This window comes from Folsomia candida, unplaced genomic scaffold (assembly GCF_002217175.1).
Source record: "Folsomia candida strain VU population unplaced genomic scaffold, ASM221717v1 Fcan01_Sc001, whole genome shotgun sequence".
Taxonomy (NCBI): domain Eukaryota; kingdom Metazoa; phylum Arthropoda; class Collembola; order Entomobryomorpha; family Isotomidae; genus Folsomia; species Folsomia candida.
In genome coordinates, this window is record NW_019091193.1 from 13,354,466 (window position 1) to 13,373,190 (window position 18,725).

General features: G+C 44.7%; 9 protein-coding genes across 9 annotated transcripts in view; 4 read left to right on the forward strand and 5 right to left on the reverse strand.

The window, feature by feature from the left end:
* Position 1: 1 nt before the first annotated feature.
* Positions 2–1,222, reverse strand: LOC110842649 (D(2) dopamine receptor A). The gene is made up of 4 exons (XM_022088431.2): positions 1,079–1,222; positions 833–1,015; positions 403–779; positions 2–344 (listed from the first exon to the last, which is right to left on the reverse strand). The coding sequence occupies exons 1-4, from the start codon at positions 1,178–1,180 to the stop codon at positions 20–22; spliced, it is 987 nt and encodes a 328-aa protein (XP_021944123.1). The 5' UTR covers positions 1,181–1,222; the 3' UTR covers positions 2–19.
* A 43-nt stretch (positions 1,223–1,265) lies between these two features.
* LOC110852160 (voltage-dependent L-type calcium channel subunit beta-3) lies at positions 1,266–3,420 on the reverse strand. The gene is made up of 9 exons (XM_035846596.1): positions 3,382–3,420; positions 3,274–3,321; positions 3,149–3,217; positions 2,968–3,087; positions 2,719–2,902; positions 2,489–2,658; positions 2,358–2,425; positions 2,025–2,289; positions 1,266–1,963 (listed from the first exon to the last, which is right to left on the reverse strand). Exons 1-9 carry the CDS (start codon positions 3,397–3,399, stop codon positions 1,343–1,345), a joined length of 1,563 nt encoding a protein of 520 aa, XP_035702489.1. The 5' UTR covers positions 3,400–3,420; the 3' UTR covers positions 1,266–1,342.
* Positions 3,421–3,507: 87 nt separating this feature from the next.
* Positions 3,508–5,528, forward strand: LOC110842658 (protein abrupt). Its single transcript, XM_022088443.2, has 6 exons — positions 3,508–4,081; positions 4,137–4,539; positions 4,598–4,684; positions 4,794–5,020; positions 5,087–5,196; positions 5,251–5,528. The coding sequence occupies exons 1-6, from the start codon at positions 3,884–3,886 to the stop codon at positions 5,420–5,422; spliced, it is 1,197 nt and encodes a 398-aa protein (XP_021944135.1). The 5' UTR covers positions 3,508–3,883; the 3' UTR covers positions 5,423–5,528.
* A 98-nt stretch (positions 5,529–5,626) lies between these two features.
* Positions 5,627–8,070, forward strand: LOC110863551 (zinc finger CCCH domain-containing protein 18). The gene is made up of 7 exons (XM_022112896.2): positions 5,627–5,960; positions 6,019–6,244; positions 6,332–6,657; positions 6,740–6,909; positions 6,976–7,054; positions 7,114–7,810; positions 7,875–8,070. Exons 1-7 carry the CDS (start codon positions 5,722–5,724, stop codon positions 7,998–8,000), a joined length of 1,863 nt encoding a protein of 620 aa, XP_021968588.1. The 5' UTR covers positions 5,627–5,721; the 3' UTR covers positions 8,001–8,070.
* On the reverse strand, positions 7,803–9,435 carry LOC110863552 (LIM domain-containing protein jub). The gene is made up of 6 exons (XM_022112897.2): positions 9,094–9,435; positions 8,948–9,035; positions 8,823–8,878; positions 8,580–8,759; positions 8,119–8,499; positions 7,803–8,033 (listed from the first exon to the last, which is right to left on the reverse strand). Exons 1-6 carry the CDS (start codon positions 9,289–9,291, stop codon positions 8,001–8,003), a joined length of 936 nt encoding a protein of 311 aa, XP_021968589.1. The 5' UTR covers positions 9,292–9,435; the 3' UTR covers positions 7,803–8,000.
* A 67-nt stretch (positions 9,436–9,502) lies between these two features.
* Positions 9,503–10,377, forward strand: LOC110863553. The gene is made up of 4 exons (XM_022112898.2): positions 9,503–9,738; positions 9,794–9,951; positions 10,011–10,107; positions 10,170–10,377. The coding sequence occupies exons 1-4, from the start codon at positions 9,653–9,655 to the stop codon at positions 10,324–10,326; spliced, it is 498 nt and encodes a 165-aa protein (XP_021968590.1). The 5' UTR covers positions 9,503–9,652; the 3' UTR covers positions 10,327–10,377.
* Positions 10,378–10,764: 387 nt separating this feature from the next.
* Positions 10,765–15,713, forward strand: LOC110849755 (potassium voltage-gated channel protein Shab). Its single transcript, XM_022097201.2, has 11 exons — positions 10,765–10,881; positions 10,983–11,585; positions 11,659–12,069; positions 12,133–12,398; positions 12,471–12,775; positions 12,841–13,025; positions 13,325–13,759; positions 13,827–13,880; positions 13,983–14,268; positions 14,646–14,930; positions 15,193–15,713. Exons 1-11 carry the CDS (start codon positions 10,765–10,767, stop codon positions 15,417–15,419), a joined length of 3,174 nt encoding a protein of 1,057 aa, XP_021952893.2. The 3' UTR covers positions 15,420–15,713.
* Positions 15,714–16,193: 480 nt separating this feature from the next.
* LOC118437811 (titin-like) lies at positions 16,194–18,674 on the reverse strand. The gene is made up of 5 exons (XM_035857217.1): positions 18,289–18,674; positions 17,172–18,232; positions 16,815–17,108; positions 16,307–16,620; positions 16,194–16,247 (listed from the first exon to the last, which is right to left on the reverse strand). The coding sequence occupies exons 2-5, from the start codon at positions 18,055–18,057 to the stop codon at positions 16,194–16,196; spliced, it is 1,548 nt and encodes a 515-aa protein (XP_035713110.1). The 5' UTR covers positions 18,058–18,232; positions 18,289–18,674.
* Positions 18,404–18,725, reverse strand: part of LOC110842678 (titin) — a 64,658-nt gene continuing 64,336 nt past the window's right edge. The window contains exon 77 of the mRNA XM_035846611.1: positions 18,404–18,705. Within this exon, the coding sequence (XP_035702504.1) occupies positions 18,671–18,705 (35 nt within the window). The 3' untranslated portion in view covers positions 18,404–18,670. The remainder of the gene's footprint in view (positions 18,706–18,725) is intronic.

Sequence of the window (18,725 nt, forward strand, 5' to 3'; positions counted from 1 at the left end):
CCATGGTTACTATTTTTTTCTAAGATAAGAAAAACACCTCATTTCTAAATTTCGGACTTAGACATAAAATTGCCATGGATTGGATTAGAAATTCGGAATAAACGACGACGGCGCATGCGCAGGCGACGATCGGAGGGAGCGCGGATTTCCCTACCAAACCAACGATTAGCATGGCGGGAAGATATAAAACTAAATGTCCGAAACTTATTAAATAGGAGAAAAATTGGCGCGTTGCCATGGGACCCGTGCGGCCGTGTTTTATTTGAGGGTGCGGTTTTGGGAGGTAGCGGCGGTGGAGTGGGGGATGGTCTTCCGAGGTCGTGTCCGTTGTGGAATAAGGGTTGCTATGGAAATTAAAATTGTTAAAAATTATTAAAAATAATATCACCATGGAAACATTACCTAATTTTCCACCGCCTCCTCAAAAAAACGGCCAGGTTCCCCAGGGTAAAAACCACCAAAGTAATTGAATACCCCGAAAAGATAGTGACAAAAAAAATCAGCGGAACATTCGGTAAACACAGCGCCAGGGTCGGTTGATAATTTGGACCAAAAACGACGGTCGCTAAGCAACACGTTGCTATGACAACCACCCAAATTGTCGAAAATAAAAAATTAATCCTATTCAAAGATAAGCACGGATATTTCCCGGTTGGCAGCCAAACGGCAAAGATTCGGTCGATCTTGTACATCGCGACGGATATCAAATGCATGGTCCAACATGTCGCGGTGGTCATGGAAATTAGGACGCAGCTCGAGTCGGAATAGGTCCAGCTCCCCTGTGGTTACATTAATTTAGTAATTTATTTTGGTAATTTAGGTAATTTGTCACCTTGACGACGGCGGCGAGTGGGACTGGCAGGACGAGGACGGCCCCCACGAAATCCGAGAAACACACGTGACGAATTAGGTGAAAGTGGATAATTTTCATTTTTAGACTGTCACGTGATATATTTATCACTATGGAACCGTTCATCACGATGGCCAGGGTTAGGATCGTTGTCAAGAGGAATATCTGTGATTTTTTTTATGAAAAATTAAGAGTAACCATGGAAATTTATTAGCTCAAAATTCTCACCTGAAATCCTCTGTGGACTATTGGCAGGTGATTTATTTCCGTTGTTGTATTATGACAATTTCCATGGTGAATTAGTGAAATAATAAATAAATATTGTAACATGTTTCTATGGAAATAAATCGATATATTGATTTTTTTTTATATATAAAACACAGCGCACGCGCGCGCCTGAAAATTCCCAATTAAATTTTGTCTTTATTATTTTTAAATTTTTGAGGCACAAATTTTCCATAGAAATTAAAACATTAGAGAAGAAAAAAAGAATTAAATAGCATCAAATTGTTGTGCATAATTATTCATTCTTTGTTGCCTTGGAAACGGTTGCGGTGGTGGTTGTTGCAGAGGTTGTTGTTGCTGAGGCATCCAAGATGTCAATTGGTCAAACGTCCCTTCATCATAATCCTCCAAATCACTGTTTCCATAGTTACCACCACGCATTTGACGGTATTGTTGCTGTGGAAACATTTGCTGTTGTGGTTGCTGTGGAAATTGTTTCATTGGAGGAAAATGTTGTTGCTGTTGCTGAGGATAAAATTGTTGTTGCGGTTGCTGTGGAAACTGTTGTTGATAATGTAGTTGTTGCTGCTGGGGGTGGGGATGAGGTTGCTGCTGAGAGGGGTGTGGTTGTTGTTGAGGGTGTGGCTGGGGGTGTGGTCTTGTGGGTAGTCCGGTGGGCGGGGTGATCGGCGTGGGCGGGTGCGTGGCTGTGAAATAAATGTCCAAATATTCGGCGAGGTGCTCGCAGGCTTCTTCCAGCTGGTTCTCGTCCAAGATTACGTCAAACATTTCGGGGGGACATTGCGCGAGTTTTTCAGCCGCGACCATTTGGACGCCGAGATAGCGCGCTTGGGATTTTCCGCGGGATTTTATCAGGCGTTGGAGGACCTGCGTTAGTCGTCAAGGTTTTTTTATTGAGTTGTCATGGCAACCAATTAAATTGCGTTACCTTGGGACTGGAAATCTTGAGATAAACCACGATCGGGGCTAGCGAAGTCTTGGCCAGCTGACTCGGATGATTTATGGTGTCGCAGTCCAAAACGACCAACTGCAAGGTCCGCGCGAGTTCGAAAATGCGCTCGATTTCCGCCTGGACCTCCGCGAGATTGGAGGAGCGCGAGTTTGTGCGCTCCATCAGCGTTCGCTTGGACGGGTTGTTCAGCAGGGAACGCTTCGCCAGGGAAATGTCCGCAGTCACCCGGGTTATTATTATTCTGGGGTTTCCATGACAACGGTTAATTTTTTTCCATGGTTACTAAATTCATAAATTAAATTTCCATACCTCCCCTCAAACTTATGCTTGAGAAAGTCAAATATCGCCTTCTGCATCATGTCCGTCACTTCGTAGCCCTATGGAAATAATTTTAATAAATAAAAAATAAATAGTAACCATGGCAACTACGCTTGACCCACCTTGAGGGAGGGCCCGACGAGGACGACGGGTCGCATGGAAGGCACGACGTCGTACGGCGGAATGTTTTCTTGCTTCTTGAAAAACGGCTTCCGTTTGTGCTCGTTCTTCCCCATTTTCACCTTCGACAGCGAGTCAGAGTCCTCCCCCCCCGTCGTGTCGCCATAGTGGTCTACATTTATTTATTATTAGTTTCCATGGCAACGAAAAAAAATAATTATATTAACCCAACCCAAATTGGTGGTTGAGTTGTTTCTATTCGTGGACGAGGAAGCGTAAATTTTTGAGTTTCGAACGGTGGCTTGGGAGTTAAGCATCCGGAGGTTTTCGAGCTTGACGGGCGAGGGGATGAAGCCCACGTCGGGCTTGTCCTCCTGCACCAAACGACCGATCCACCAGTTGTTGTCGTACTTTTCCTATGTGGTTTCCATGGTTTTTTTAAGTCTTTATTTCCATGGCAACAATTAGTATCTATGCTGACCTTAATGTGAAGGAAATCGCGGACGCCGAAGGAGATGGCGCTGCCGTGGACGGGCGAGTCATCGTCAATCGTCCCCTCGTACGAAACGTTCGTCCGGACCGCAAATGCCACCGGTTTGGACTGCAATTTTAGGATTTTTTTATATTTCCATGGCAACCAATTTGTTTTTAATAGAGCAAACCTTGGCCTTTTCTAACTGAGCAATGGCCTGTCGTTCCGTCTCACGCCGCAGCCCTTCCCGTTCCTCGTCCTGGGATTTTTATTTAAAATTTAGTAACCATGGAAATAAATAGAAAAAACAGTTACCAATGACAAATCCGAGGAGGGCTGGCTGTACGTGGAATCCGCGGATCCCTATATGGAAACAGATTTTATATTAATTTAGTAACCATGGAAATAAAATAAAATGCTCACTTTTCTCCTGTGCATCATTTTTTTATATACAATTTTAAAACTCTCTCCCCAAAAAATTCTAAAAATAAAACCTTGGAAACGTTCCAAAAAAAATCGGATCCGAATAAAAAACCGGGAAATAAAACCTTACCTGCGACATATTTTTTTTAGAAAATCCTCTACTAATTTTACGTATCCATGGTAATTTTCTTTAAAAAATACCAAACCCCCCAAAGAATTACCAACACACACTTCTCTCTATTGAAAAAATCGATAAACCGTATAAACCCCCCGACCATCCCCGATCTTCACCAACCGAGAAAAGTCTCACCACCCGCATTCTACCCGCACCACCACCAGGACCTCATCTCTCTTGATGATGATGAATTTTATTGATTTTTCTCCCGAATACTTTCCCCGTAATTAATCACCACAACAACAACTCATCCATTTTCTCTTCCTCTCTCTCCACTGTCTCTTTTTTAGTAATAAAATAAAAATTAATTATGCAGTAAAAAAAACCATGGAAACTAATAAAAGCAATAACTACACATTAAAATGGAACGACTACCACGTTACTATGCAAACCGAGTTCAAAAGACTTTTAACCTCGCGAGATTTAGCGGATTTAAAATTAATTTGCCAAAATCAAGAGGTTTTTTTCTGCCATAAAATCGTCATGGCGATGGGATCAGAGTTTCTTGAGAGGATTCTTTTGAGGGTGAGTGTTTCCATGGGGATTGTTTTTATGAAAAATTAATTTATTATTTTTTTAGACCCCGCAGGACTGCTGCTGCAACAACGCCATGACAACCACGACCACGCCCACGACGACCACGCCCCCTGCGACTCCTTGTTGTTCGCTAACGGAAATAATCCTCCCGGAGGTGAAGAGCAGGGAGCTGGAGAAAATCCTCACTTTTGTCTATGAAGGGCAGGTGAACGTGGGGGAGGGGGATTTGGGGGATTTTTTCGAGGTTGCCAAGCAACTGGGGATTAAGGGGTTGGTTGAAGAGAAGAAGAATTCAGAGTCGATTTTGGTCAAGGCGTTGTTGGGGAATAACAATGATTTGTTAGTGAGGAATTGTCACGTGGTGGAGGGTGGTGGTGGGGGTGGTGTGGGTGTGGGTGGGGAGATGGAGGGGGAGGGGGAGGATGAGAGTGGTGGGGAGGAGGATGGTGAGTTTTTTTTATTTTTTTGGTTGCCATGGAAACTAATTTTATATTTAAATTGCAGAAAAAAGCTCCGAGGAAGACTCCAAATCCTGTGAATTTGATGAAATTATGAATTTTGACGAGGATGACAGCGGGTCCTTCCATTCTTGTGAGTTTCCATGGTTTTTATTAAAGTTTATTATAAAAAATTACCATAGCGACCAAGACCTTCCACGATTTTTTTTCCTTGACAACATTACATGAAAAAATCCCCATAGCAACCAAAACCCGAACGAAAAAGTACCCCCTGACGACCCACCCGGAACAGCAACCCTCCACCTCTTCCACTTCAATCCTGAACAATCGCATCCGCGCGACGGACCCGCGCCCGTGTCCGAAATGCGGCAAAATCTACCGCTCCGCGCACACCCTGCGGACGCACCTGGAGGACAAACACACCTCCTGCCCCGGATACAGGTGCGTCCTCTGCGGGACGGTCGCCAAGGTCTGAATTTTAGAAAATGCATTTGTTTCCATGGAAATTAATTTCTAAATAAAATAAACTCCGCAGTCGCGCAACTCGCTCCACTCGCACATGTCGCGGCAGCACCGCGGGATCTCGACAAAGGACCTCCCCGTCCTCCCCATGCCCGCCCCCTTCGACCCCAACTTGGCCGCGAGGTGAGTTGCCATGGATACCATTTGAGATATGAATTACATAAATTCCCATTTCAGACTCCTGGGTGAAAACTATGGAAACACTGGATCCCGCGACCCCCGGAACCTCCCCCCCGCCCCCACGACCCCCGGAGGCGGTGAAGAATCGACAGGGTCAGCAATACTGGACACTTATCTCCGCTTTATCCAGGAAAATACTGGTTTGTTTGGTGGAAACAAAATAGATTAATATTGTTGCCATGGAGATTTGTAAATATTTTCTAGATATTTTTTTTATCAAAGTATACAAAGAACTACCTCAGGAATTTTTCTTTCATTTCGTAACTTGACAAAAATAGTAAAAACTTGGCAATAAATAATTAGATTGTGTCGTCATGGAAAAATCTCACTTTTAAATTTTATTCTCACTTTGCCCCTTTTGCAAAGCATCCTTATCCCATCGGCGGGCCGCGTTAAAAACCGTTAGAAAATCAACACCATTTTTCGGTTTCCACGGAAATATAATTTACAATTAAAAAACCACTAAAAATGTCGCTGTGCGAATCCTCCGACGGTGAAATCCAATCCGACGACGAGGTTCAAGAGACGAACCCAAATTTAGAAGAAGGTGAATTGGAAACCGTTGCCACGGCAACGACCAAGACGACGACGAAGGAAGAACAGGACTCGCTGGAAGAAGGCGAAGTCTCGGAGGATGAACAACCCGCACAGATTTCCGTTTGTAGGTTTTTCGGGAAGGGCTTGTGTACTTGGGGGCAGTCGTGCAGGTGAATATTTATAGTTGCCATGGTTACTTGGAATTAACGATTAAATTGTAATTCTAAGATTCCTCCACCCGGGAGTTAATGATAAAGGATTGTACACAATGTTTGAGCCGTTGCCACGCCCCCCGCCCCCATCGCCCCACCCACCACAACAGCAGCAGCAGCAACAACAAAAACAAGGTCTCCTTGGTGATTTCCCCACAAATAATCAGCCAATTATGCATGTGGCTCCCGTTGCCGTGGGACCCGAGTCCGCTTGGGAGAGGGGGCTCAGGCATGCCAAGGAGGTGCGGTTTTTAATTTTAAAGTTTCCATGGAGATTATAAAATTCGTTGCCATGGTAACTTAAAAAAAACTACTTAAAAATCCCACAGATAATAAAGCAGAGCGTGAAACGCAAAGAGACGGACGTGGATTTTGAGGAAAAGAAAATGAATCTGAGTCTCGCGCAGGAGGAAATCGACAAGGAAAATGATTATTTCGTTGTTAGGAAACCCATGGGTTGCCATGGCAACAACGAGAGTAACCATGACAACGGGAAAATTAATCACGAGGAAGATGAAGAGAATGACGAGGAGAAAATTTTACTAATTCAACAAAAAAGACAAAAAGCGGCGGAGGCGGCGGCGCAAGCGCAAGCGGCGAGTTTTTCTAATAAAATTGATGCGGATTTCGTGAGGAGGGAGGTGCACCATGTTGTGTGAGTTTTTTTTAATTGTTGTCATGGAAATTAAAATAATATTTTGTTGCCATGGAAACTAATTTATAAAAAAAAAACACAGAAAAAAGAAACCATGGAAACCAGAGGCAAAATCCCGGTCGCGCTCGGTCTCCACGAGCTCCTCCTCCTCCAAGAGCAGTGGGGGCGGCGGGGGGAGCAAAAGCAGCGGGAGCAGTCGGCGCGTCATGAGAAAAGCACCCCCGCGAGAATTATCTCCTGAAATTGGACATGGTAATTTTCTTAATTATTAAAATTTTTAGTTGCCATGACAACAAGGATTTTTTTTTCTCGGCGCAGTCCGCATAGCGCCACCCCCACCGGAGGATTTCCGTAGATTGCAAATGCCTCAAAGGCCTCCCTTCGGGCGGTATCCAAGGTGATTTTAAAAACATTTTTATTAATAATTCCCATGGAAACTAATAAAACTAAAAATAGATTCCCACCACACCACCCGCACCCCGGCGCGCCCTCTTCCCGTCTCCTCCACCCCCCATACTACCCCCCGCGCCACCATCACCCCGGATACTACCACCGTAACACGACCCCACCCCCTACGCGCTCCGCGCCCCCACAAGAACCTCCCATAACCCCCCAAAAATCCCCCCCAAACCAACCCCCCTCCTCGCGCTACTATCGATCAAAATTCCAGCGGCGCTCTAGCTCCTCCTCTTCCTCGTCCTCCTCAACAACGACGACCTCGACGCGGTCACGGTCAAAATCGCCCCCCGCGAAACAACCCCCGCCGCGCTACCGGAGAAACCGGTCCTCCTCGAGTTCATCGTCTTCTTATGGAAAAAGGCGCTCGTTGCTAAGGAAGCGCGGCGCGTCGTCCGACTCTTCATCAGACTCCTCTTCATCCTTAGACACGAGTCACATTGGGCGCTTAGCCGCGGGGGGCGCGGCGCGCAGAACAGCGCCCGTGTTGACAAGCGGCGGCGGGAAATCAAAATCGAAATCTCCCCCCGCGCCACAATCCGCAAAGTTCGCGGAAAAACCCGCTCCGCCAGAACCCAAGAGGATAAAACTAACGATCGACAAGAAGAACAATTTCACCGTGAAAAACGACGTTGTCGTGGAAAAACTGGCCGATTTCGATTTGGAAAAAGAAGAAGTCGTCGAAGCGATTGAACAGGTATTTATTTATTTCCATAGAAACTGGTAACAAATTTATTAATTTTTAAATAAAATCACCATAGCAACCACTCCCCCAACAACAACCCCGCGCGTCGGAGGACACGAAATCCCGTCGCGAAGAACTAATGAAACAACTCCGCGCCGTCGAAGAAGCGATATTGAAAAAACGTGCGAAAATTGAAAAGTAACTAATCCAGCGATTGATACGTCGCTTTCACCCCCTGAAAAAATTTTTTTATATAAATAAATTAATAATTTAAATTTTCCATGGTTTTTTAATAAATAAATAACTAAAGTAAAACTGACCTCCAACTCACACGGCGTTGCCATGGAAACCAAGCGCAACCTGTTCACGTGACACGGCCTGCATAGCAACGAGTCCTCCAAAGGATAACACCGCTTATCCGGCTCGTCCGTGAGTTGGAGACCGCAGTCTTGGCAGGAAAAGCAGTCCACGTGGAAATCCTTCCCCATGGAAACCACTCTCACTGTTTCTTCGGTCCCTTCGATGGGGGTGATGGCCTTGCCGCAGGCGGCGCACAAGGGGGCGAACAGCGCGTGGTAGTCGTTGACGCAGTAGATTTTGGAGTCCATGTCGACGGTGAAGGGGACGCCGTCGAGGCAGATGTTGCACACGCAGCAACGGAAACAACCCGGGTGGTAGGGCTTGCCCATCGCTTGGAGGATCTACAATTTTATTTTAGTGGTGGTTGCCATGGATTTAAAAAAAAACTAGTGGTTGCCATGGAAACAAGTGATAAAAATACCGTCTCCATGATGAGATGGCCGCAGATGGAGCAGCGCGACGCGGTCTGTTGGAACCCGCAGTAGAGATAGTCTTCTTCACAGTAGACTTTTCCGTTCACGTTGTAAAAGGCTTTTCCGCGCAGCGCCCGGCCGCAGCAGACGCAGACGAAGCACGTGGTGTGGTACAGGTTCCCCATCGCCTGTGGTTATTTAAAAAAATTTATTGGTTGCCATGACAATTTTTTTGTATAAAAACCGCGCACCTGACACGCCTGGCCGCCGAGACCGGTAACTTTTTCCCCACAGGCGCGGCAGATTCCTGTGCGGACATTGAATTTTAGATAAAATATAGTCGTCATGGCAACAAAATTACTAAAAATTAACCTACCGAAATACCCCCCCTGCTCCTCCTTTTTAGCCAATTCCTCTTCAATTTCCTTGGTCAACTCTTCCAGTTTCCGCTCAGCCTCCACGTGCTTAAAAAAACCAAAAAATTAATTTTAAAAATCTCCATGGAAACTAAAAAATCCCTACCACATTTCTATGGTGCGTGACTGTGAACGGGAATTTTTTATGATCCGCAGCCGCCGCAGACTGATGACTGGTCGCCAATTTCTCTGCGACATTTTCGTAAATCGGCTGTTGTTCAATTTTTCTATGGTTACTTAAATTTTCATAAATTGGCGACGAATTTAAATCCAATTTATTTAATTCCTTATTTAATTTGTCCATTTTTAATAATCACAGAAAAAAAATCACAATAACAAAAAATTAGTTTCCACAACAACCACCAGGCGGCGAGCTAGAGTAACCAATAAATATGCAAAAACTTTCACATTTCCGCTTAATTTCGCAATTTCCATGGGAATTATTGTTTTTTTGGATTTAATTCGGAAATTTGAAATTTCCCTCATGGGAAAATCTATAAAAATTCAAAATTTACGAAATTACGGAAAAATAACAATAAAAATCTGGCAAAAGAAAACCACGTGCGTGGTGACCATGGAAATTGTGTAGGTGTGCTGAATTAATATGTAAAAAAAATGAAAGGTAGTCATAGTAACTTCCACACAGCTGACCATCATTAGTGAAAATGTATTCCCAACGCGAGTACAACACGAGGGACGATGGCTCGGAAATTTACGTCGTGGATAATCGATATAATTCCGAGTTTCCTAGGTGGTTTTTATTTATTATTCGTAATATATTTTTTTTAATAAATAAATTTCCATAGCAACCCCCGCCCACCTCCACAACAACACTACCAACAATCGCCAAGGCCACCCTCAAACATGTCCTATAAACCAGAGAGCATAATTTCGAATAAAAACAAAGCAGGGATCGTCATGGAAACCATGTCCGCTCCGAATCCGCTATGCCCAAGGGCCAAAGGTCTGGTTTTAAAAATTATTTCCATGGAAACAATGGAATAATTAAAATAAAATCCATAGGCGTCTGTTGCCTCCTGGTCCTCGTGAACCTGGGCCTGATCCTGATCACGCTTGGCTTCTCCATCGTCCTCCAACTCTTCGAACCCGCCTTTGTTTGGTACAATTACTCGATAATTATCGCCATGGCAACCAATTAAAATAAAATAAAATCCTGCACAGGTACTGCGGGATCCTGTTCCTCCTGGTGGGGACCATCGCCCTCATCTCGTCCCTCATCTTCTGCGTCTCGATCTGCCGGGAGAACCAGCGCCACCAAAATCCCCATGACAACAATCTCTACTGGACCAGCCACTGGCAGAAGCGGATCGACATTTAACTCTTCACTCTCTTAACTAAAAAGCTAAAAATAAACTAGTGTAAAAATAAATCGGCACAGTTCTTTTAGCGTAAAAAAAATTTTTGCATGCGAAAAGCCACGCTTTTAGGAGAACTGTAGTACTGCTACAAACTCATGTCTGCTATGCGGGTTTTGCGAGTGGATCGATACTGCATCCATTTCCATGGGAACGTCGCTCCCGAACTGCCCGACCACGTACGCCAAATATAATACGACCACCGAAATATATCCCGACCAGGAAAGTAGTGACACAGAAAGTCTATATAGTCAAGAGAAAAATACACGAGCAGAGAGAATTCGCATACACGAGAGAGAGAGAAAAACAGGGATGGTCGTTCAGGACAGGACTTCTTTCCCAGTTGCCATGGTTTTTTTATTAATTATTAGTTTTTTTTACCTCTCGTAATATTTATTGGCATGGAGACCAGTCCGATGAGATCAAGGGTGGGTGGTGGGCAGGTAGGTGCGGGTGGTGCTACTGGTGGTGGGACGACGACGCCTGGGGTCAAGTGGGGCAACAATTCCTGTGATCAGGTTAGTTTTTACTAATCTTCATTTCCATGGCAATAACTCTTAACTCTCTCTTAATCACAGCCCACCATCGCCCCCGCCGAGTCCTTTTCCCTTGACGACGATCATTCCTCTGCTGCCTCTTCCACTTCCTCAAGCTCCTCCTCCCCACCCCACCACGACTTCCAGCCCCCCCTCGAACCCTCCCCCCACAATCCCCCACCCAGATCCTCCACTCCCTCTCCACCTCCCGCCGCGTGATCCTCAACGTCGGGGGCATCCGCCACGAGGTGCTATGGAAAACCCTGGAGCGCCTCCCGCACACCCGCCTCGGCCAGCTCCGCGAGTGCACCACCCACGAGGCCATCCTCGAACTCGCGGACGACTACAATCTCCAAGACAACGAATATTTCTTCGACCGCCACCCAAAATCGTTCAGTTCCATTTTAAACTTTTACCGAACTGGGAAATTACACTTAGTGGATGAAATGTGCGTCCTAGCTTTTAGTGAGGACTTGGAGTTTTGGGGCATTGACGAGTTGTATCTCGAGAGCTGTTGTCAACATAAATATCACCAAAGGAAGGAGCACGTCTACGAGGAAATGAGGAAAGAAGCAGAGTCGCTAAGGCAACGGGATGAGGAGGACTTTGGCGAGGGGCCCTGTGCGACTTATAAAAAATACGTGTGGGATTTGCTGGAGAAACCGGATTCGAGTTGTCCCGCGAGGGTTGGTTTTTTAGTTACTTAGTAAATTAGTTTAATTCAGAAAATAGAGTAGTCACCATAGAAATGAAACCTAGGTCGTGGCTGTAATCTCGATCCTGTTCATCGTGATGTCCACCATCGCCCTCACACTGAACACGATGCCGGACCTCCAAGCGTACGAGTGCACCAACGAGAACGCCACGATCTGCAAGAACGCCTTTTCCGAGCAGGAAGAGTTTTTCGCGAGGGGCTCCCCCGCAGCGGAATTCGCGAATATGACGAATCCCAAAACGAATAAAATAGAGTATAAGGACTTGGTCCCCGTGGAGAATCACTATTTGGCAATGGTGGAGGAGGTCTGCATCACGTGGTTCACACTGGAGTATGTTTTGAGGTTGGCGGCCAGTCCGGACAAGTGCAAGTTTCTGCAGGGGGGGTTGAACAACATTGATCTGTTGGCCATTTTACCTTATTATATTTCGCTCTTTCTCATCCAGAGCAAGAAGGTGAGGTCACGGTTTTAATGGGTTGTTGCCATGGAAATTAATAAAACTTTATTGTGTATGCAGCACACGGGAGTGACGGGGGATCAGTTTGCGGACGTGCGTCGAATCGTCCAAGTGTTTAGGATAATGCGTATCCTGCGTATATTTAAATTAGCTCGTCATTCGACGGGGCTCCAGTCCTTGGGTTTCACCCTCAAAAACTCTTACAAAGAGCTCGGCCTCCTGATGCTCTTCCTCGCCATGGGCGTCCTCATCTTTTCCTCCCTCGCTTATTTCGCGGAGAGGGAGCAGATCGACTCCACCTTTGAGTCCATTCCGGCCACGTTCTGGTTAGTGGAACTCTAGTTTTTTGCGGGAGTTTTAAATTATTGGAGGGAATTAACCACGTGACTCCTCCATAGGTGGGCGGTGATCACCATGACGACGGTGGGCTACGGGGACATGTATCCAAAAACGAATATAGGGAAGATGATTGGGAGCGTGTGCTGCGTTTGTGGGGTGCTCGTCATCGCCTTGCCCATTCCGATCATCGTGAATAACTTTGCAGAGTTTTACAAGAACCAGATGCGGAGGGAGAAGGCGCTGAAGAGGAGGGAGGCCCTGGAGAGGGCCAAGAGGGAGGGGAGTATTGTCAGTTTTAGACATGTCAATTTGAGGGATGCCTTCGCTAAGTCCATGGATTTGATCGATGTTATTGTTGATACTGGTGAGCTTTCTTTGGTTTTGAGATATTTCCATGGCAACATAAATTAATTCCCATGGAAACTGCAGGCCACAACATGTCCCAAGCGGACGCGAATTCCATGGAGGGCGACACGCGAGACAAGCCCACAACAACAGGGACTGGTTGCTATAAGAACTACGATCACAATTTATTCCTAAGGGCGAAGAAGAATTCCAAGCGGGGCAGTAACCATGGCGACGATGGCCTCGATTTAGAAGAGTTTGATCATTCCGTGAGTCTCTTAATTTAAAATTTACTAATGTTTTGGTGTGTGATTTTCTGCACGTATTATCCGATTTTCCTCAAAATAATCCGCACGGTGGTGGTGTTGGTATGCGTGTTTGTGTGTTTGTTTCCATGGAAATTAAAAAATAAAATTAAAACCGACCTATAAAAAAACAGATAATGCAGGACAATGGGAACTCCTGGGGAGGAGTCATGGCAACGACCTCGAGCTCTGCAGTACCACCACCACCGTCGATAATATGAGAATAAATATCAGACTCTATATATTTATATATGTCCCCATAGCAACAACTAATTTTAACCACCACGTCGTCACAGCAACCAGCACATCAACCACTTGAAAACACTACGGAAGAGAATTTAAAAGTCATGGAAACGAGATTATTGAAACTGGAGGACGAGTCCTCGGAGGAGCCCTCGTCGCGGCAGCAGCCAGCGAGGCTGCTTTCGAGCACGGAGAAAGGCTCCATGGACAGCTCGGACACGTTCCAAAGCTGCCAAACGCACCCTTACGCTTCGTCCCAGGAGGACGTGCTGGACAACGTCAACAATTTGTATGTGAACCCCTTTGAGGGGGGCAGCAAACAGGCACAGCAGGGGGGGCAAGGGGGCGGTGGGGATAAGGGGAGCACGGGGAGTTTGTTCGCGTTGTCAACGGGTGGGGTGAGGAATAAGGTCAGGAAGTCCGGGTCCGGGGAGTTCAGCAGGAATAATCGGGAGGTATGATGGTTGTCATGGGGATTTTTTTTAAGTTGCCATGGAAATTAATTAAAAAAATTAATTCCAGCCCTCCACCTCACACCCCTCACAACAACAACTCCGGAGCAGCAGTATTAAAGATGTAAGGTTTTTTATCTTAAATTCTTTATTTATTTATTAAAAATTTCCAAATCAGCACAATAATTCATTTCTCTAAAAAATAATCACCATGGCAATTATACAGCGATCACAACCACCGCCACCGCATCATCACCATCAGCAACAGCAAAGCAATAATAACAATAATAACAATAATAGTTCTAATAATTCTAATAATAACCACCAACAACCAGCGCCGGGTTTCCTGCGCCACCAGCCACCGCCGCCACACCCACTGCAATCACAGCCACACCCACTCACGCAGCCTCCTCCCACGCAGCAGCAGCAGCAGCAGCCAGCAGCATCTTCGTTCCTGCCTCACAAAAAAATCCTCGCTTCCTCCGCTAAACTGATCAATCAGCATCTTTTCGGTCAGTTTTTTATGGCACTCTTTTTTTAAAGTTTCCATGGGGATTTTTTAAAATACATTTATGGGGGGGGGGGCACTTTTTTAAATTGTATAATTTTTATAATTTCCATGGAAATTTTTTTATAACCGTGGAAATTAATTTTTTAAATAGTTTAACTATACAATTTCCATGGAAACTCTATAATTATAAAAATTCACATGCAAATATCTCGATGGAAATTATTTCTATGGAAATTAATTCCACGGAGATTCACCATGCACATTTTTTATAATTTAAATTATAAAATTTGGAAACAATTTCCTGATATAATTTCCATGGCAATTCTTTAAAAAAAACTCCCAATTTAAAATAAATCACCATGGCAACCCAATATGCAGGTTCCACGAGGAGCACATCACCACCTCCTCCTGCAACCCCCCACCACCACCACCACGGTCACCCCCAACAACCGGTCCCCACGTCGAGCGTCCACTCTGGCGCCTCCACCGCCGGCAACGCATCTGCTGCTCCCACGAAGAGGAAGCCGATTTTGAAAAAGTCTGAGAAATTGGTCGACTCGGAAACGGAGCAGCTCTTGTCCTCCGCCTCCTCCGCCAACTCTAGCACTTTCAACTCTCCCATGAAAATCACCTCCGAACGGCTCAACCCTCCCAGGAAAAATGGTGAGTCTATCATTTCCATGGCAATAATTTAAAAAAAATATTTCCATGGCAACAATTTTTAAAAATATATTTCCATGGCAATAATTAAAAAAAATATTTCCATGGCAACAATTTTTAAAAATATATTTCCATGGCAATAATTTAAAAAAAATATTTCCATGGCAACAATTTTTAAAAATATATTTCCATGGCAACTCTAACTTAAAAAAATATTTCCATGGCAACACCTAACACCTTCTTATTTTTAAAAAAACCTCCACAGCCTCCCCCGAAAAACACCAAAAGAACCGCCACCCCACCCACCCCACCCCCACCTCTCATCACCAAAGTTACCATGGCAACCGAACGCCCTCGACGTCCTCCTCCACGAACGTGTCCTCTTCCTCGACGGTGATCCCCGCCCCCGTGGACGACAAATTACTAAAGCAACTTTTACTCGACGATCAGGATTTGCTATTTGCTGATGAATTGTATTCTACAAAATTTTAATGAATTCTTGCTTAAAAATTAAATATAAAAATTTATCCACCCACTTTTTCCATCCTGACCCCTGACCCACTCTCATCCTGACCCACCCAAAAATAATCAACTAATAATAACTTAAAAAAATCCATCCAAATCTTGAACCTTTCTCTCTTTAAAAAAAACCACACCACCTCCGCCGCCGCTTTTTAAAACGATTCCAAGGAAACGAAATGACGGAAAAAGTTTTTTCTTGCTCAAAAAATACCCTTTATATAAAAAATAAACAATCATTCCTTGTTGTTATGGTAAAATAATTATCAAAAAATGTGTGTATAATCCTTATAAAAAATAGCTCAAAAAATTTGTTAAAAATGTGTGTGTTTTTTTCGTTCTTTTTTAAGAGATTTCAAACAAATAAAATTTAAAAAAGATGCTGCTGTGCAGATTTTCAAGTAAATTTTGTAGTATTTCCAGGGGGATTATTTATTATCATAATTTATTTAACCTATCTCGTCACATAATTCACTAGAATAATCTTAAATTTACAAAAAAGAAAAAAACTCGTTCGTTGCGTTTTATTTTTACAATAATTTCCATGGTAATTCACTTCATCTCTTAGTTACAAAAAAAAAATTCGTTCGTAACATTATTTGAACAACTCCCTGGAGTAGTGCCAAATCCTGAAAAAGTACTCATTTCTCCGTAGCAACGCGGATCTAGAATAAAACCGAATGTCCGCGTCCATCCCAGCCTCCCGCATCCACGAAGTCGTCGTCTCCGTCAAACTCATCGACGGCGTCAGCCCGGCTTCGGACTCCTGCTCGTCACGGTGGCGGGAGAGCGCCGTGGGGTCTAGGATACAATTTTATTTTTTTATTTCCATGGCAACCAAATTTAAAAAATAAAAAAACCCTACCCATCCTGGCATTGCAAATCTTGACGAGCTCCTCGCTCTCCAAGGGCTCGCTCAGCCCGACTTCATTCCTGGCGAAGATCCTGATGAGGTACTCGTTCCCATCTTCCAGCTCTCGAACGGCTAATTTTTGGCAGTCCCAGTTCACCTGGCCGACCTCCATCCACATCGTCTTCTTCACGTCACGGATCGCAATCACGTAAGACTCGATCCGGGCGCCCCCGTCGGACTCGGGGATCCCCCACGTCACGATTATCTCGTTCAGGGCGATCTGGCGGGACTCCAGGGGCGCCGTGGGGGGCGAGGGGGGTGCTAGTGGATTTATTTTAAAAATTATTTCCATGGAAACTTTACAGCACGCCAAAAAATTGGCAACAATTTTGGCACGCCAAAAATTGGCAGAGAAATTGGCACAAATTTTGGCGTGCCAAAACATTTGACACAGAAATTAGCAGAAAAATTGGCACGCCAAATTTTAACATAAAATAATATCCATGACAACTCACTAGCGTGGGATTTAAGCTGACAGCACTCTGTGAAAGCAGGTTGACTGAGTCCAATCGGGTTCTCGGCAAACACGCGGAATTGCCATTCCTTATTCACCAAATTGGTAATTGTAAACTGCGTGACGGACGTTTCCAGGGTGACGATTTTTTCCCATTTTTCCATGGAAACCAGTTTCTCAACAATGTAACTCGTGAGTTGAGCTCCCCCCGTGGATTTCGGGGGCGACCACTGAATCGTCACGGACTTCGAGGTGATTGTCAGAATTTGGAGGTTTTGCGGGGGAGAGGGGGCGGCTAAAAAATTAATTTTTTTAAATAAAATAAATTTCAGTAACCATAGAAATAAAAAAAACTTACTGACGACCCCTCCAATTTTCACAGCCTCCTCCCTGACCCCCACCCACTCTGACACCCCACCACCAACCCCCAAAGAGCAAACCCTAAAAAAATACCCCACCCCACCCTTCAACCCCCCAACATCCACCCAACTTTCGCCCCACCCCAAACTCCTCCCACATTCCTGCCACGCCTTTTTCCCCTCCTCCCGCTTCTCCACGAGATACCCGCTCACTTTCTCCTCAGCCGGCTTCCATCGCAACGTAAAAGAATTCTGCGTCATGGCGAGGATTTCAAAGGGCGGCCGCGGAGGGGGGACGACCACGCCCAAAACCACAGCTTTGTAACCTTCGCTCGTCGTCCACTCTGATTTCCCGATTTTATTCTCCGCTGAAATTCTAAAAGTGTACTCCGTGGATTCTTCTAGGTTACCAATTGTGTAGGAATTAATTTCCATGGCAACCTCGGAAACGCGTTGCCATTGGTTGTCATGGAATTTTTCAATCAAGTATTTTGTTATTGGGCTCCCACCGTCGTCATGGGGAGGGGACCAGGAAATGTTGACGCTTAGGTCCGGTTGGGGGGTGAGGATTATCGGTGGGGGCGGTGGGGAGGGGCGCGTGGGGGGTTTGGATTTTTTGTCTTTTATTCTTATGTTTATTTTTAAAGTTGCCCTGCCAACGGAATTTGTTGCTATGAATTCGTAGCAACCGTTGTCGGGGATTTCTCCTGGTTTGGAAATTGTTAAAACGTTGTCTTGGAAATTGTAGTTTGTAAATTCACGCTTGTTCTTGAGGATTTGGATTTTTGGGGGTTCCAAACCTGTGATTTTCAATTGGATTTTTAACTCTTTATCGATTTCCGTGGTTTTCTGGTAAATACTTTCCTCAATTTCCATGGTTTCCATAGTTTCGATTTTTGGAATTTCTCTAATCTCAATTTTACATGAGGATTTTATCGTTTTTGACTTTGTCTTGGCAACGCAGGAGTAATTCGACGTTTCCTTGACGATTTCCGTGTATTTTGACGTTTTCTGCTCGTAAGTGTAGCTCGAGGTGGGTTGTTTTATTCCGTCCTTTTCCCTGGAAATTTACACAATTTATTAAATAAAATAAATAAAAAAACCGGGTTGCCATACCAATAAACGATTTCATTTCCGTCCCCCCCTTTGAGCACCGTTTTCAGCTCTAATTTATCTCCAAGGAATAAAATCCTATCCGCCAATTCTTCGATGAAACAAATTTCCTTGTCAATTTTCTTCTCGACGATAATTTCTTCACTTTCGTCGCTATAGAAACCGTATCCCGTGGAATTCTCCGCTTTCACTCGGAATTTGTATTTTGAATTAGTTTTAAGGCCAAAAACGTTAAAACTCGTTTCTTCAATTTTAAAATCTTCATTCACTTCGGTCCATTTCGAGTCCTCGTCGGATTTGTACTCCAATTTGTAATTTATTATTTTTGAGTTTCCATGGAATTCTGGCTCCGTCCAGTGGAGGAATATTGACTGGGGCGTGGTTTCTATGGAGATTGGACGGCCTGGGGGGGAGGGGGGCCTATGGGGGAGTTTTATGAT